The sequence below is a fragment of the Spermophilus citellus genome (genome assembly GCF_964194105.1).
Source record: "Spermophilus citellus genome assembly, chromosome: 15".
Taxonomy (NCBI): domain Eukaryota; kingdom Metazoa; phylum Chordata; class Mammalia; order Rodentia; family Sciuridae; genus Spermophilus; species Spermophilus citellus.
The window spans coordinates 45383478-45395531 of NC_138195.1; the positions used below are offsets into that span (position 1 = coordinate 45383478).

The 12054-nt window shown below is 58.7% G+C and overlaps 1 protein-coding gene across 16 annotated transcripts in view; it reads left to right on the forward strand.

Moving 5' to 3' along the window:
* Positions 1-12054, forward strand: part of CDH23 (cadherin related 23) — a 381002-nt gene that overhangs the window by 158987 nt on the left and 209961 nt on the right. For 15 of the 16 annotated variants that reach the window (XR_014018890.1, XM_081267119.1, XM_081267138.1 and 12 more), the window contains 3 exons: positions 98-292; positions 3994-4122; positions 10485-10563. Coding sequence is in view for 14 of the 16 variants with exons in the window: in XM_081267119.1 (XP_081123245.1) it covers positions 98-292; positions 3994-4122; positions 10485-10563 (403 nt within the window). In the remaining 2 variants the exon portion in view is untranslated. Of the gene's footprint in view, positions 1-97; positions 293-3993; positions 4123-10484; positions 10564-11745; positions 11772-12054 lie in introns of those variants that run through there. The other variant, XM_081267142.1, reaches the window with a different exon arrangement.

The window sequence follows — 12054 nt, forward strand, 5'->3', positions numbered from 1 at the left end:
GCTGGAGGGACGTGGCTAATGGGCTTTGGGGGACTGTGGCCGACACAGCCCCTGCCCTGGGCTCCGGCTCACTCTTCTTTGCTTTGCTGTCCCCTAGAACACACCGGTGGGGACGCCCATCTTCATCGTGAACGCCACGGACCCCGACCTGGGCGCGGGCGGCAGCGTCCTCTACTCCTTCCAGCCTCCCTCCCAGTTCTTCGCCATCGACAGCGCCCGTGGCATTGTCACCGTGACCCGGGAGCTGGACTACGAGGTCACGCAGGCCTACCAGCTCACCGTCAACGCCACGGTGAGTCACCACAGCCGCCCGAGCCCCCAGGGCTCCACCTGTCCTGCCCTTGAGGAGGGTGACAGGACATGGCCCCAGTTCCACAGCAGCCGCAGCGTGGAACACGGAGGTCGCTTGGATCGTGATGGCCAAGCGACAGCCAGCGTCACCGGGCACTCGCACTGTGTCCCTGGCACTGTGCTGGGGTTTTAGTGTTTTTAAGATGTGCAATTTATAGATAAGAAAACGGAGTCGCGGAGCAATTCAGTGATTGATCCAAAGTCACCCAGGAGCCCCACTCCATAGCCAGCGCCGGCAATGTCCTTGTGACATTCATAGTGCAAGGTGTCCTCTCACTCTCTGGGACACAGATAAGCCATGACATCACCAATGTGCAGGGGCCAGAGGGGCCCAGGTCCTTCCTGGCTGCTACCCCAGGGAGCAGGGCCTCTTGGAGACAGGGGACCAAGCAGCCCCTGGGAGCTCAGGACAAGGTAGTTGGGGACAGGAGAGGAGTCACTGTCCCATGTTACGGAGGACATGGTTGCAGCTCATGCAGCTGATGAGTAACTCCGGAGGAAAAAACCCTGACCCAGGTTGCAAGATTCTCAGTACTGACCACCACATCCCAGGGCCAGGAATCTCCAGCACACACAGCTGTTTGCAAGCTGTTTAGGGACAGCCACACCCTAACAGGGTGCTACCCCTGCACTCCCCTCTCCCCTGTTCCTGCGCTGCCTCCAACCACAGCTGGTACCATCAGCTCAGGCCAAGAGCAAGGCAAACTCCGGGCATCCCTCTCGACCCGCTAGGACACACCAGCCGACACCCAGCACCGGACACCTGCCCACCTCACTGCAGAGGGGCTGCCCGTGTCCAGGAGCTCTACCTGACAGCTCCCAGAGCCCAGGTCCCCGGCTCTGCCTCTGGGCTGGGTCAAGGTCTACTTTTTTTCTCTTTTTGGGGGGTACCCAGGGATTAAACTCAGGGGCACTCCACCACTGAGCCACATCCTCAGCCCTGTTTGTATTTTATTTAGAGACAGGGTCTTAGCACCCTGCTTTTGCTGAGGCTGGTTTTGAACTTGCCATCCTCCTGCCTCAGCCTCCTGAGCTGCTGGGATTATAGGTGTGTACCACTGCCCTGGCTGAAGGGTCTGCTTTTGAAAGATGGGGTTCCCCAGGCATGGCCAAGACCCGAGACGCCTCAAGAGCCAGGGACTGCATCTTCCTGCCCAAGCGGGCCCCGTAGCCCTGCAGAGGATACTGGCATTTTTTCCATCCCCCTGGTCTCCTGGGCGATGTGTGCTGCCATTTGTAAAAGGGACTTGTGGGATGAAGGGGGCTGGGAAGCCCAGAGGTTGCTTTTGTGCCTACCCACCGGCACCTTCTGCACGCCCCTCCCTGTGCTCCGATGGCTCACGCTGCGCTCAGGCATGCAGGTGCTGGTCCTCTTTCTCTACAAACCTGCCCCTGTGGGATAATTTCCATCCTCCATAAAAATGGCTCTGGGATGTGGGAACAGATCAGCGCTGGGCACAGGTAAGAATGTGGGTGGCCAGGCCCATCACGAGCCCCGTGCTCAAGCTGGGCTGATGAATACAGAGAAATTGCTGCTAATCTCCCGGCAATCAGGCCTTGAAACTGCAGAGCAGGAGGGGCCTGTCACTCCCTGGTGGGTGGCTTCCTGCTAGCTCCTGGATCAGCTGATGCCGCGATCCCTCTGGGGCTGGCATCGTGCCCTTGGTGCTGGGCATTTCCCAGGTGATCCTCCTGCCTGTGACGAAGGCAGTAATGTGGTCCCCGGCTGTAGAGGAGGCAGCCACAGGCCCTGGTCACATCTGAGAGCCTGGCATGACGCCTGCCCCACCAGATGTGCCCACCGCCATCTCCCTTCCCCACCGGAGAGTTCAGGGTGGGCTGGATGGGGTCATCTGTCACAGGAGCAGGACTCTAGCCCAGGGTACAATGGAGGTGGTAGGTGCCAGGCTGGACAAAAGCCAGCTGCCTACAAGAGCCTGGTAATGGCAAATCAGAATCATGGCATCTGTTGCTCAGGAGGTCAGGGGACTCCTGCTGGGCCATGTGCTTGGCTGGGAGCGCTCCCTTGGGCAGTACCCCAGCCTGGGCTGTGGCGTCCATGGTTTTGGAGCCTGGGAGGCTGCCCAAACCCCACCCCAGGGCCCCTCTGCTCAGCTCTTCCTGCTCCCAGACAACGCCCCCCCTGTTGCTGTGCCCATTCCCGTCCCTGAGGCCCTCCCACCCACTCCTTAGTGACCCCCGAGGACTCACAGGGACAGTCGGGCCCCTTCGCCTCCTGGGCTCTGCAGCTCCATCTCTGGGGGTCAGGGGCAGGCACCAGGCTTTCTCATAACGTGGGGAATGCCTGGCCTTGCTCACGTCACTCCAGACAAACCAAGGGCCATCGCACCTGGGGACAACCACACTCCAATCCCAGATCAGAGAATTTACAAATCCACGGGGCTGGGAGATGTTGAATGGAGCTTTCACCTTACAGGAATGGACATCGAGAATCCGGGAGGGGAAATGGCTTACTGGAGGTTACCCGGCAAGTCCCAGATGTTTAGGCTCCAAATCAAGGCTGTGAAGGGCAGGGTTTTTTTTGTTGTTGTTGTTTTGTTTTGTTTTGTTTTGTTTTTGGTACCAGGGATTGAACCCAACCCAGGGGCACTTCACCACTGAGCCACATCCCCAGCCCTTTTTGTATTTTATTTTAAGATAGAGTCCCACTACGTGGCTTAGGGTCATGCTAAGTTGCTGAGGCTGGCTTTGAACTCGTGATCCTTCTGCCTCAGCTTCTCAAGCCACTGGGATCAGAGACATGCACCACTGTGCCCAGCAAGGCTGCCCTTGTCTGTGTAAAGTGCTTCGAGTTCTTGCTACCCCCTTACAGTCGGATGAGTCTAGGCTGTCACTTCCCTCTCTGGTCTCTGTGAACTCACGGGACAGTGAACCCACGGGGACGGTGAGCCCACGACTTCTCATGCAGGACGCTGGCGTGGGGCAGGCTCTGCGTTCGGCTGTGCCTCTGCCGCTGGTGCTGACTGGTGTTACTGGGTAGCAGCGGCCTGCTTCGGTTTTCATCACCAGCTGTGTCTTTCGGGTCCTGGGTGTCCTCTCTTGGTGAGCTTTTATAGGACTGAATTTCCAGTACTGCCTGTAGGGCCACCGGGGAATGGCAGGCATGACCCCTCAGGATCCTGGAGGGCCCCAGATGTCACAGGCTCTGGAGCTCCCCCTGCTGGTTCGACTGGAAAAGTCCCTTGATCAGTAAATCCAGGACCCAGAGCAGGATTGCGGGTCCCAGAATGAGCCCCTGTGTGGCCAAAGGGCCCTTCTTCTGAGGAGTTGCTATCTAGTTGTCCTGGGCATGGAGAGGGGCAGGGACCCTGGGCTGAACACAGCAGAGGCACTGAGGACAGAGCCATCTCTTTACCTGAAGCCAGCCATCCAGTGCAACGGATATTCAGGGTAGCGGGCCGGGGTTACCTCTACCCCCATGCTCTTCATGACACTGGAGAAGCCACTGTCCCATGGCCCTGCCTGGGGACCCTGTGTGTCCTCCTGCAGGAGTCCTCATGTACGTGTGTGCCTGGACATGTGCATGTGTGTGACACATGCTCCAGGACCGTGTGTGCGTGTACATGCGTGTGTCCACGGAGTCACTTAAACTAAGGCTGTGTGCGCTCTTTGCCCTCTAAGGATCAAGACAAGACCAGGCCTCTGTCCACCCTGGCCAACCTGGCCATCATCATCACGGACGTCCAGGACATGGACCCCATCTTCATCAACCTGCCTTACAGCACCAACATCTATGAGCATTCTCCTCCGGTAAGTACCCCCCTGGCCCTGGGCACTTCCCTCTGAGCCCCTTTCAGGGAGGGGCTCTAGTGCTGGCGTGGGCTCCTCCTAGCTCCGCCTACCCTGGCACCTGGGACGGTAGTGACAGGCATCAGCAGTAAAACTCCACCTCCCCATCCTCCCGCTTTGTCCCCAGGGTGCTCGGAGTGGCAAAGAACAAAGTCTGGCTGGGCAGGAAGGGGGGGTGATCAGAAAGGGTCTTCTGGGGGTGCCCAGCCTGCGCTGGGGACTGGAGTGGGGTGCAGGCTCTGCAGAGCATCCTGAGGCTTGGCCACGGCCTGCAGTCTGCCATCAGCATGGCCTAAGGGGGCAGCTGGCCTTCTGCCCCGAAGGCCTCTCAGCCCTGGCTCTTCCTTGAGAGCCGGCAGCAGCAGCTGGCCTCCCTAACTGCTCCATCTTTGGGTTTCTCGGGTCCAGGTTTGCAACAGAGACTCCTGACTTTGTGCCATGTCACAAGTCACTGGGCACCAGCCAACCTGTGGATTGACTGCCCTGGGACCATGTGTCTACCTCTGGCCCAAACAGCCATAAGTGGGGGTCTCAGAGAATGAAACAGGCCACTGTCCACTCTGCAGGGGTCATGGCGGGGTAGCTGCGGCCAGGTGACAATGACAGGCATCCCTAGAGTGGTCGCCTCCACGCCTCTATGCTAGCTAGAAGGAAGCCCCCACCGTGGGCTGATAGAGGACAGCGAGGTGCCTCCTCGGGCAGGTGAGGCCTGGACACGCAGCTTGGGGAACAGCAAGTGCTCTGTCATGGAGCTGCAGCCCCAGCCCTGACCCTGCTTTTGAGAGAAACCTGTGTGTTGGGAGGACGGTCTCACAGTTGTGAGAGCAGGGCAGGCTCCCACCAGGGGCCAGTGGGTGTTTGGGCCCTGCCCATCTGTACAGGCTGGCTGCCCTGACTTGTACAGACCACGCTCCCAGGCCATTGCACACCAGGGCAGCCTGACGCCCAGCTTGGACACCATGGCTGTCCTGACCACTGTCCAGGGGCATGGAGCTGGCACTGGGCCCCTGTCTTCTTGGCCAGGTGTGAAGCAGAAGCTCTAACAAGCAAGATGCTCCCTAGCCTGCTGCGACGGGTGTTTGCAGCTGCTTGGAGGGCAGTGGAGGGCACCTCGGGTCGCTACTCCCACCCTTCTGTTTCCTGGCTTCTGTGGGAGCCCCGGCCTTGGAGACTGAAGGGTGCCCCTGCTCGGCTACCCCACTTCCCAGGACCCCTTCATTTCTCCTCCTTGCCGGGCCCTCATCTCAGTCTCAGGTCGGAGCTGACTGCTGTTTGCTCCTATCCGCCCCCAGCCCCCAGGCTTGTCCTTCTGAGTGCTCAGGGCTCTGGAGCAACTGGCCCAGACTCTGCTTCCTGGCTGGGCTGGGAGCTTAGGTCAGCAGAGGTGGGGTCAGCTGTGTGCATGGACATAGTGGGAAGTATCTGTGGAAGGGCTGGATGAAGAAGACCATCCTGTCACCCTTGTCACCTCTGGCACCTGCTGTCATCACCAATCCACGACAAACACCCCACAAGTGCTGGAAGTGAGCAGAGATCAAACCGAGTGTTTGGCGACGCAGTGGCTGGTTTCTGGTATCCAGGCTGGGCGAGGCCTTCCGGCTGAGCCTCACCCCCGGTCACGGTGTGAGCTTCCTCTGAGACCCTTGGGCTTGTCCTTTGCTAGCATCCCTCTCTCCAAGACCACCCTCCGCTGTGACAGGTTTTACTTTCAGACCTGCATTCACTCACTCCATGCTTCTTTCTTCCGTGCTTTCATCCGTCACCAGCCCTGTGTGCAGGGGCCTGTGCCAAGCCACACCCTCTTCTCTCCGGAGGCTTCCACGGGCTCCTGCTAGTGATCCCTCCGTCCGAGCAAACCAGATGCTTGCCCACCTGAGCCCCTGCTCGCACCTTGGCTGGGTTTCTTGCATCTGATGTGACTTGCATGTCTCTTGCATCTCTTCGGGCTCAGAGACCTTGACATCTCTGCCTGGCCAGGGTTGTCCCTTTGCCCCTGCAAGGCCAATGTCTGGGGAGCTGCTGAACCCCTGTTCGGAGGGTATGAGCTCCTCCTTGTGGGTCATGACCAGGCTGAGGGTGAAGGGAGGCAAACCAGGCAGTAAGTGGGGGGTTGGCCTCTTCTGGGGACGCTGCCTGGGGTCCCCCTGTCCATGGAATCACACTTCACATCCACACGCCTGTCCTCTCCTCCTGGCTCCGCACTTGGAAGGAGCCCCATTTCCCGCCTGCACACGGCCCTCTCCCGCAGGCCTCCTCCTGCACACTCCAGGCCCGATTTTTCCAGGCCTCTAATCAGTTTCTGTGCCTTGATCTGGGTCCTCCGTGTCCCTTTACCGTGTGGCACTCTGATTTGATGCAGTTGTCCCCTGCTGGCCCAGGAGCCTCCTGGGCCGCAGGACCCAGGCATCCTCCTTCCGGGCCTTGCCTCCACGGCTCCCGGGCCTCGCCCAGACCCTTCCCCACTCCCCCTGGCTCCCCTCTTTATCTGCGGTTCCCAGCATGTACACCTCCTTCTATCAGTGTATCGGGCAGGCAGGCCTCATCTAAAGTGTATATATTACCTAATAAAATCCTTCTTATTTGGGATTATTGCATCAAATTTTAATTTCCTCACTCGAGCAGCAGCATGTCGGCCTGCCCGTCAGTGGAGGACCGATAGAAGGTGAAAGGAGCGGATAAACTGCACAAATTACTGCCAGCCGATGCCTATCAGCCCTTTGACTGGAATTGACTGGAATTAAGGACTGAGAAATAGGATTTTCTGCCTCAGTATCTGCTGCGGCAGCTCTGGTCGGAAGTCCCCGCCAGCCCCCGCCAGCCAGCTCCCCCCAAGGGCGCCTCCCACTCCCAAAGCAAACTGCTCGTCACCTTTCAAGTCCTTAATCCTGTCTTGGAAGTGGCAGTGGGCTGGGGCTCCAGGGGAGCTGGGGAAGGCAGCCGAGGCCTCTGAGGCCAGGCGCGGCCCCTTGAGCCAACTCTCCTGCAGAGGCGGAGGGAGGGGACGCAGAACAAAGGGGAAAGAAAAGTCCCAGCTTCTGCCTTCACTGCCCACCTCGGCCTGTGCATGTCCCCTGGACACAGAGTCCCCGGCCCTTCCACCTACGCCAGGCAGCAATGGGCCAGCCTGAGCCAGGCCCTCTGTCCCTGCCCATCTGAGGCCAGAGTCCCCTGCTCCACGGTGAGGGGAAGAGAGAGAGGACGCTGGCGGGTGCTCAGCCCTGCACAGGCGCTCAGGTGACACCCTTCTCGCCATGGGCCGCTGGCTGTTCGAATAACGCATAGGAAACACCAGAGCTCGAGGGTGGAGAGCGGTAATCTGGGATGTCGGGGTCAGAATTTGCTGAAACAGGACGTGTGTCCATTGTCCAGGACCCGGCACCTGGATCTCCACCAGGTACCCACAGGGATTCCAGACCCCAGTTTGTAGTCCCAATCACTTTTGTCACCTTTGCCACGTATGAGTGCTTTACATACATAGCGAATGCTTAGGAGCGGGATCTATTATGAACCCATTTTATAGATGGGAAAGGGACTCAAGAGGTTAAAATTGATGCAGAGGATTCAGTCACAGGAGGTCAGGCACCGGGTTGAACACCAACCACCTGCCCCATGTCTTGAGGAGCCGGGGCCCCATGGGTCTGCACACCTGTTGCCTCTCCAGGGAGAGCCTCGTTTCTGCGAAGGCCTCCTCGTCCCCTGTGTGGGCTCCGGGGAGGGCAAGAAGCTCCTCGGCAGTGGGGCTGGACCTGGCCTGCCCACCTGCTCTACCAGCCATGCCCAGCTGCTTTGGGCAGAGTGGCCTTCAAGCAGACTGGCCGGCCAGGCGGGGCTGCACTTGCCCGTTCCCTCATCTTTGGAAATAAGTTGCAGTATATTGAAAATATAATCACCGAGACTCTGAAACAAGAGCCGTGAGTTCCCGAGAGCCCCCGGACCTCCCTGTTAATTCCTTCTCATAACATTTCCAGTCTTTCTGTCTGCACTTGTATTAAAAGCTCAGGGTTTTATTAAAAGTGGATTTATTTACCCAAAAAAGAGATGAAACCCCAGACCTTGTCAGGAGCCAGGCAGGGCTCTCTCTCCGTAGCATCTGGGTGACCCCTGCTGGGAGGGAGCGTCCCTGGCCTCCTGTCCTGCAGAGCTGGCTGGCTGCTCCCAGCTCCACCCACCTTGGAGGACTCTGGCCATCTGGGGCAGGACTGCCCCCAGGGGAGGTGCCCACAGGGTTTTGAGTATTGAAAGTCCTTGGGTCAACAGGTCCCCTCTTTGCTCAGGCCAGTGCTGGCCGCCTCATTCTGTCCCCTTTGAGCTCACTGTCCTAGGTGCTGCCCCTGCCTGCCCTGGGTGTACACTGGGGTCACGCAGCTGCCCCTCCAGGTGTATTACTTAGTGACTCTGGCAGGCCAGGGACCCTCACACCAGGACACCTGTGGGGCCTGGGTAGGATGGGGCTGCATCCGAGGAGCTGCCCCCATGTCCACAAAGCACAACTGGCAGCTGGCGCCTCAGACCAGAGTCCTGCACCCTCAGGAGCTCCTCGGGGAGACAGACCCCGGCTTTTGGGGACAGATCCCCCCAAAAGAGTCTGGGGGTGTGGACCCTTCAAGTGAAATGCTGTGCTTCCCAAGCAGCCTTGTCCCAGCGGCCCACTAACATGCTTCATGAAGGGCACCCCCATCTCAGAGAGAGAGCTGGAGAACGGCCCGGCAGCTCCTCGAGCCCTGATACGCCACAGCCCCCGGCAGCTCAGGGAGCCCGGGTGCAGCCTTTCCCCAGTTCCACGGGAGCTAATGCTTGTAAAGTGCACAGAGCAATGACTTTTACTAATGACATTATTGTTATTATAACGGAACCTGTCACAGAGGTAGCGTCACCTGACTAGCAAGAGCACTTTGGAGCCAAAGTCCCTGTTTTAGTCAGCTTTTTTATTGCTGTGACCAAAGGACCTGACAAGAACAATTTTAGAAGAGGAAACGTTTATTCAGGCCTCACGATTTCAGAGGGCACAGTCCATAGACCCCGGGGCCCCACTGCTTTGGGCCTAAGTGAGGCAGGACATCATGGTGGAAGGGTCGGGGAGGAAAGAGCCCAGGACATGATAATCAGGAAGCAGAGAGGGAGGGGGAGAGAGAGAGAGAGAGAGAGAGAGAGAGAGATCTGCTCATCAGGTACAAAATATAAACCCCAAAATGCCAGGTTGCTATTCCCCCCCCCCCCAGGTGGAGATGGGTCCAATTGGTGGTCATCACTCAGGCAGCCCCGGGGCCAGAACCTCTGGCGACAGGATGTGTTGGAGCCTGGAGAGCAGGTGGAGGTCGCCCCAGGCGAGGCGATTCAGCAAGTAGCGTGGTAGTGGCCGCGTCAGCACCCGTGTGTGCGTTGGATCATTCAGTCCATCAGCCAATTTATCACCACAGCTGGCAAGTGCTGGCCGTGCACCAGGATCCCTTCCTAGGACAAGCCACGTCTCCAAGGCTTGCTTGCACTGTCTCTTGTCCACGGAGCACCTTCCTTTCCATTTTCTCTCTCTGGAAAGCTCCTACGCACTCTTCAAAACCCTTCCTAAATGCCACCGACCTGGTACCTCTCACAGGTTCCTCCAGGTGGGCTTCTGCACTGTAGGAGCTGTTTCTCCATCTGCGCACACAGCTGCCCCGCCTGTGTCCTTGGCTCCTTGGCATGGACGGCTCTCCAGGAGCAGACCCCTGCCTCTCTCTTGCTCTGGGCTCCTTCTCTGGGAAGGAGGGGGAGCCAAGTCACTGGGAGGAGGCAGGAGTCGTGGGCGCAGCTGTGGGCAGGGTTCACAGGGCCATCGTGCCTCCCGGGTGGCTCGGTCATCCCTGGAGATGCATGCTTTCTGGTCGTGCTCTCACACATAGAGTATTTGATCCATAATGTTTTCCTTTACTCAAGCTCTGGTGAAAACACGGTCCCATCTTATTCAGATTGGGGGGGGCGCAAACTGAGGCCAGAGAGGTACGGCATTCTTCCTAAGGTCACAGAGCAATTTGATGGATGGTGATTTAGAATCCAGACCTCATAACTCTGCTGGCTGTTCCTCCATCTGCTTCTCGCATGCGAGTGAAGGATATGGGGAAAGGCCGGGACAGTGATGGCGTTGGCCAGGTTGGGCTTTCCCAAGGGTCCTGGGGTGTGTACCTGAGCCCTCAATGTGTGTCCCAGGGACAGAGCAGGGCACTTGCTGCCTGCTTCCTGGGCTGGCCTTGTCAGCCTGAGGAGGGAAACCACGGGTGACAGAAGAGCTACAAGAAGCAGAGCCTGGGGCCAGGTGGCTAACTCAAGGCTCTCTGTCTCCCACACAGGGCACCACAGTGCGCGTGATCACCGCCATTGACCAGGATAAAGGACGTCCCAGGGGGATTGGCTACACCATTGTTTCAGGTAAGGAGAGAGCTGTCCCTGTCCCTTTCCCCACCCGGGGAGAGCCACTGTTGAGGCCTCGGGAGAGCCTGAGGAGGGCTGAGGGCACAAGGGCAGTGTAGGAGACCTGCCTCCAGGGACGGTCCTCACCAAAGGGGCCTGGAAAGGCCGTGAATGAATGAAGAGGGGGCGGAGGAGGAGAAGAGGCTCTTGGGAAGCCCGCAGAGGCCAAGGCATGGGGGGACTGCGGGGCAGCACAGGGGACAGTGTGCTGCTGTCCACAGCCTGAAGCCTGGCGCCTCTGGGGCTTGGAGCCCAGTCGCGGGTGGCTGCGCCGACCTCCACCAGTGCTGGGGTGTGTCTGTCCTTACTTGCTGAAAAAGGGACAATTTGTACATCATGTTGGAACAAATAGAGTTGGGACCTTGGCTGATGGTACGCGCTCTTGCACGGCCAGGGTTGGGGACTCATGTCTCCGCTCAGCTCCGTTGGTTGAGCCGACAGCGGCTGACTGCAGAGGGGCTTTGGGATGACGGGATCCCTGGCTCACACTCTGACCAAAGGCTGGCAAGATGGCACCTCTGCGTGGCTGTCCTGGGATTGGCTGGGTTTGGGAGCCCAGCTGCTGGTGGGAGACCCCGGAGAGGCTGCTCACCCACGGGGACTGGCTGTCCTCCTACCCTGTGTGCACCCCACAGGAGGCCTTCTGGCACAGCCCACTGTCACCAAGTGTCAACCTGGTGCATCTGGGCGGGTCAGCGTCCACTCCACTGTGCCCACCATGCCCCCCACCCTGAGAACAGGGAGTGGCATAGTTGGAGTGTTCTCCCTGAAGATCAAGATACAGCAGAGCATGCTGATCAAGAAGGTGTAGGGTGGAGCCGCCTGAGCCAGATGGTCCTGGGTGTCTCTGTGCCTCAGTTTGTCATCTGTGAAATGGGAACAGTGAGCGTACCTACCTGGAGGTGGTTTAAGGGTCAGATGGCTTAGCGCATATAAAGAGCTGAATGAATGGGTGTGCGGTAACATAAGTGTTGCCAGTGTGGTTCCCGCCAGCTGCTAATGATTCCTGGGGAAGTTGGAGGCTAACTGGGGGAGGGAGCCGTCTCACATCTTGTGATTGCAGGAAACCCGGGGCTCATGGGCCTCCTGAAACTGCTGGTGTGGCTATTATTATGTCTCTAAAGGCCACTGTCCCCAGGACCCTGAACAAGTGCAGCCCAGCCCAGGTAGTGAACATCGGCTCATGGGTTTGGAGGGTGGGTTTGGGGCTCTGCCCCGTCCTGATGCCCCCTCTGTTTTCTCAGTCTGGTGCCCAGGACACAACCTGGCCCAGGGTAAACCCTCGTGTGTACTTGTGAAGAGAGTGAACGTCACTCTGGGATAGTGGGTTTGTACCTGGGCTTCCACCATAAGTGCAGCGTTCTTGGTCTCCGGGGAGATTCTTGTCCTGTAGGGCTGGAGTGGGCCCGGTGGGGGCCTTGGCTCACCTAGCAGCTCAGTGTGCATGAT